Below are 3,442 nucleotides of genomic sequence, written 5' to 3'. Positions count from 1 at the left end.
AAAAAAAAAAAAAAAAAATGTTAGCAGTGTTTATCTCTAAATCCTGAGATTATGGGTTATTTTAAGGAACGAAGTCTCATTGTCATCCAGGCTGTGGTGCAGTGCCATGGTTACAGCTCACCGCCAACTTCAAACTCCTAAGCTCAACCAATCCTCCCACTTCAGCCTCCCAAGTAGCTGGGACTACTGGTATGCACCACCACATGCAGCTAATTGTTTAAATATTCAGCAGTGAATACTGGTAACTTTCATTTCCTTTTATATACTTCTGTCTTTTCTAATCTCTCTATAATGGTCATGCATTACTTCTAATAAGGAGAACGTAGACTCTAAAGCCCCAAATCACCTTCCAAACCAAATAGAAAAAGATTTCCACAAACCATATACATGATTATTTCCTACGATTGTAAGAAAAATTTACAGGATGGAGATTATGTACACAGACTTGAGGCTCTAATTCCTTGGGTTCTAATGGCAGTTCTGCCTCTTACTAATTTTAAGTCTTAGGGTTCGTCTTCCCTCTTCTTTTTCTGACAGCATTTCCGTAAGAAAATGCTTCTGAATCCTTTTCTAAACTTTTGATATGCATATAAACCTCATTAGATGCTATGTAAGCCTCTAGCCAGGCTTACAAGCTAGAAGTATGTTTGAAATTTCTGAGATTTGTCCGTTTTGAATGTAAACATCTGAGAAGATAATCGCACTGTCCCTCTGTCACTGTAAGAGTTTAACCAAGGTGCCTTTCTTTGAGCTGTAAATCGGCTAGCAGATGAGGTAAGAGAAGTTTTATTATTACTTTGGATAAAGTTAGTTAACTTAGACTGGATTCTTGAGTAAATTTAGAATAAATTTATGAAAGAATTTGCAGTAAATGATGAGGCGAAGTCTTCTTATTGAAAGATGATTAATCTTGAGAACTGATGTACATAGTGGTCAAAAGTAGAACTGAAGAGGAGGTTAGGAAGGAGACCACTTCCCCTCAGCCTTCTACATTGCATTTCAAAAGGAGAAGTAAACGTTGCAGAAGGCACAAGGCCAGTGGAGGAGACAAAACCGGTGCCACTAGCTGAACCTGAAGGTTAAAGATCAAACCCTCACCCTAGTTCCTATCTATAGATCACAGGCATGGTATGGAGGAATCTTCCCCAGAAGGCATTGTTCTTGCTTAATCACGATTAGACCCCCACCTAAGTCACATATCCCTTGCTTACCTCATTGATCACGACCCTCTCACATGTAGCCTCTAAGATTGTGAGGCTTTCAAAGAGGCCAGGATTTTCTAGCCAGGGAGCCTAGTTCTTGAGATGCAAGTCTGCTGAGACTCCCAGCTGAATAAAAAGCCACTTCCTTCACAAACCTGGTGTCCAAGAGGTTTTGTCTGTGGCGTGTCCTGCTACAGAAAAACAAATAAAAATGCAGGAATGAAAGGCAGAAATTAAAGTTTTCTTTTATAAGCAAACTTCCCTGACTCCTTCCCCCTCTTGTGGGATTGTATCCTGCTTTGTAAGAAGTTTATAAATTATTGTATTCTTCGTCTCTATAGCTAACTGTAAGTTTCTGTAACACAATGAAGGTCGTAAGAAATTCCCAATCAGGCAGGATTCCAGCCTTCTGCGCACTGTAGCAGAAGGCAATAGATAAGGCATGTGATAAAATCCTTGAGCTCTGCAGACAGCAAACATCTGGGTCGAATAGCAACAGTCATATGTTAACCTAAGTTAGTTGCCTATCATTATGTAATGAATTGCCTTCGTTCTACACCTGCAAACTTGTTTTAGTGCCACTGCGTACTTCACGTAGAAGAAATCAAACCGGCCAGGCGCGGTGGCTCACGCCTGTAATCCCAGCACTTTGGGAGGCTGAGGCAGGTGGATCACGAGGTCAGTAGTTCAAGACCAGCCTGGCCAAGATGGTGAAACCCTGTCTCTACTAAAAATACAAAAAACTTAGCTGGGCTTGGTGGCGGGAGCCTGTAATCTCAGCTACTCGGTAGGCTGAGGCAGAGAACTGCTTGAACCTGGGAGGCAAAGGTTGCAGTGAGCCGAGATTGCACCACTGCACTCCAGCCTTGGGGACAGAGTGAGACTATGTCTCAAAAAAAAAAAAAAAAAAAAAAAAGGTCAAGCCCTGCCTTTGTTAAGGGCTCAGCCATTTTGTTCCCGTCAGGGAACCAGCTGGGCCAGTGTATACCTAAAATAAACTCCTTCCATAACCTCAACGGTCTCTCCAGTCTCTGAAATCCCACAAGAGAATAGTATAAAAAGTTTAAAATTGCTTGACTATACATGGGGTGGAACTTCTCAATATTTTTCTTCAGATTATCTATAATACTATACAGTGGTTGTCCTCATTCAGCAATAAGACAGCTTTCTTTTCTACGTTGTATAGAGAGGACTATTACCTTCGTTTCTTTCTCTGTTAAAATAGAATATAGGGGTGCCTACCGCATATGGCTATTCTGGTCATTTAATGAATAATTCGTATAAAAGTATAAGAGACTCCTACTGACTCTCTACTTCAGAAATGAGAACGGGACAAAGATTAATTCTCAAAACATTGTAACACTAGTGAGTGGCAGAGCTGGCAAGCAGGTGGGAGAGGCTGGCTGCGGAACGCCAGATCCTCTAGCCAGGCGACAAACGGCCCAGGACACTCCCAACCCCGGGACGCACGAACCGCTTCAAACCGGAGGTTCAGCCGGGAGGAAAGAACACAAACTGCTCCCAACTCCATCCTCTCAACTGGCAACAGCTTCTCGGGCCCTCCTCGAGACGAGGACCAGGGTCCCGCTTGCTCCCCGACGAGGCTGAGAAAACCTGGAGGGTCTCCGTGGATCCAAACACTATCTCCTTGAGCCCTCCAGCGAAAGAACCTTCCAGCGACTAAAGAGAAATCACGGACCACTTCCCACAATTCCCTAGGACTGCGTTCCAAAAGCGGAAGTGCCCCAGGCTATGCGGATCCCTGACTACACTTCCCAGAATGCCGGAGAACGGGGGCGGGGGAACGACCATCGTTCCGCCCCTTGCAGCGGGTATACTTCCGAGCAACCTGAGCTTCCGGGTATCCTAGAAAGCTAGAGGGAATCTTAGACAAGTTTTGCAATTTTAGAGTGTTAGTGATTGTCTTAGTGGTACCTACCGATTCTGTTATTCAAGGGCCTCGGGGAAGAAGTTGGGGTTCGGGAGGAGAAGGGTACCTAGTAAAACCCGAAGAGCTGCACTACAGGAGTAAAGATAAAAGGCAAATAGATCGTCTTCAGTAGGGGTCTGAAGCCAAACTTGAAATCACATTCTTACCTGAAAATAGTAAACCTTTTTTCTTAGTGTTTGCAGGTACCTGACAAAAACAAATAAAAATATTCTACTCGAGAAAGAGACTGTCATCCTAGGCCTCATATTCTTTCTCTAATTTTAAAATAATATTGGACAATGTACAATAA

The 3,442-nt window shown here is 43.2% G+C and overlaps 1 protein-coding gene across 11 annotated transcripts in view; it reads right to left on the bottom strand.

Moving 5' to 3' along the window:
- The window catches only part of LOC108285292 (zinc finger protein 227), a 25,685-nt gene extending 22,760 nt beyond the window's left edge, over positions 1-2,925 (bottom strand). For 4 of the 11 annotated variants that reach the window (XM_037729192.1, XM_037729193.1, XM_037729195.1 and 1 more), the window contains exon 1: positions 2,677-2,925. In XM_037729192.1, coding sequence (XP_037585120.1) covers positions 2,677-2,733 — 57 coding nt within the window. In that variant the 5' untranslated portion in view covers positions 2,734-2,925. Of the gene's footprint in view, positions 1-1,211; positions 1,853-2,676 lie in introns of those variants that run through there. The other 7 variants (XM_017502365.2, XM_017502363.2, XM_017502370.2 and 4 more) reach the window with 4 other exon arrangements.
- Between the last annotated feature and the right edge of the window lie 517 nt (positions 2,926-3,442).

Source organism: Cebus imitator, unplaced genomic scaffold, assembly GCF_001604975.1.
Source record: "Cebus imitator isolate Cc_AM_T3 unplaced genomic scaffold, Cebus_imitator-1.0 Scaffold296, whole genome shotgun sequence".
Taxonomy (NCBI): domain Eukaryota; kingdom Metazoa; phylum Chordata; class Mammalia; order Primates; family Cebidae; genus Cebus; species Cebus imitator.
Note: the sequence above shows the minus strand (reverse complement) of the source record. Positions and strands in the feature narration are given on the sequence as shown.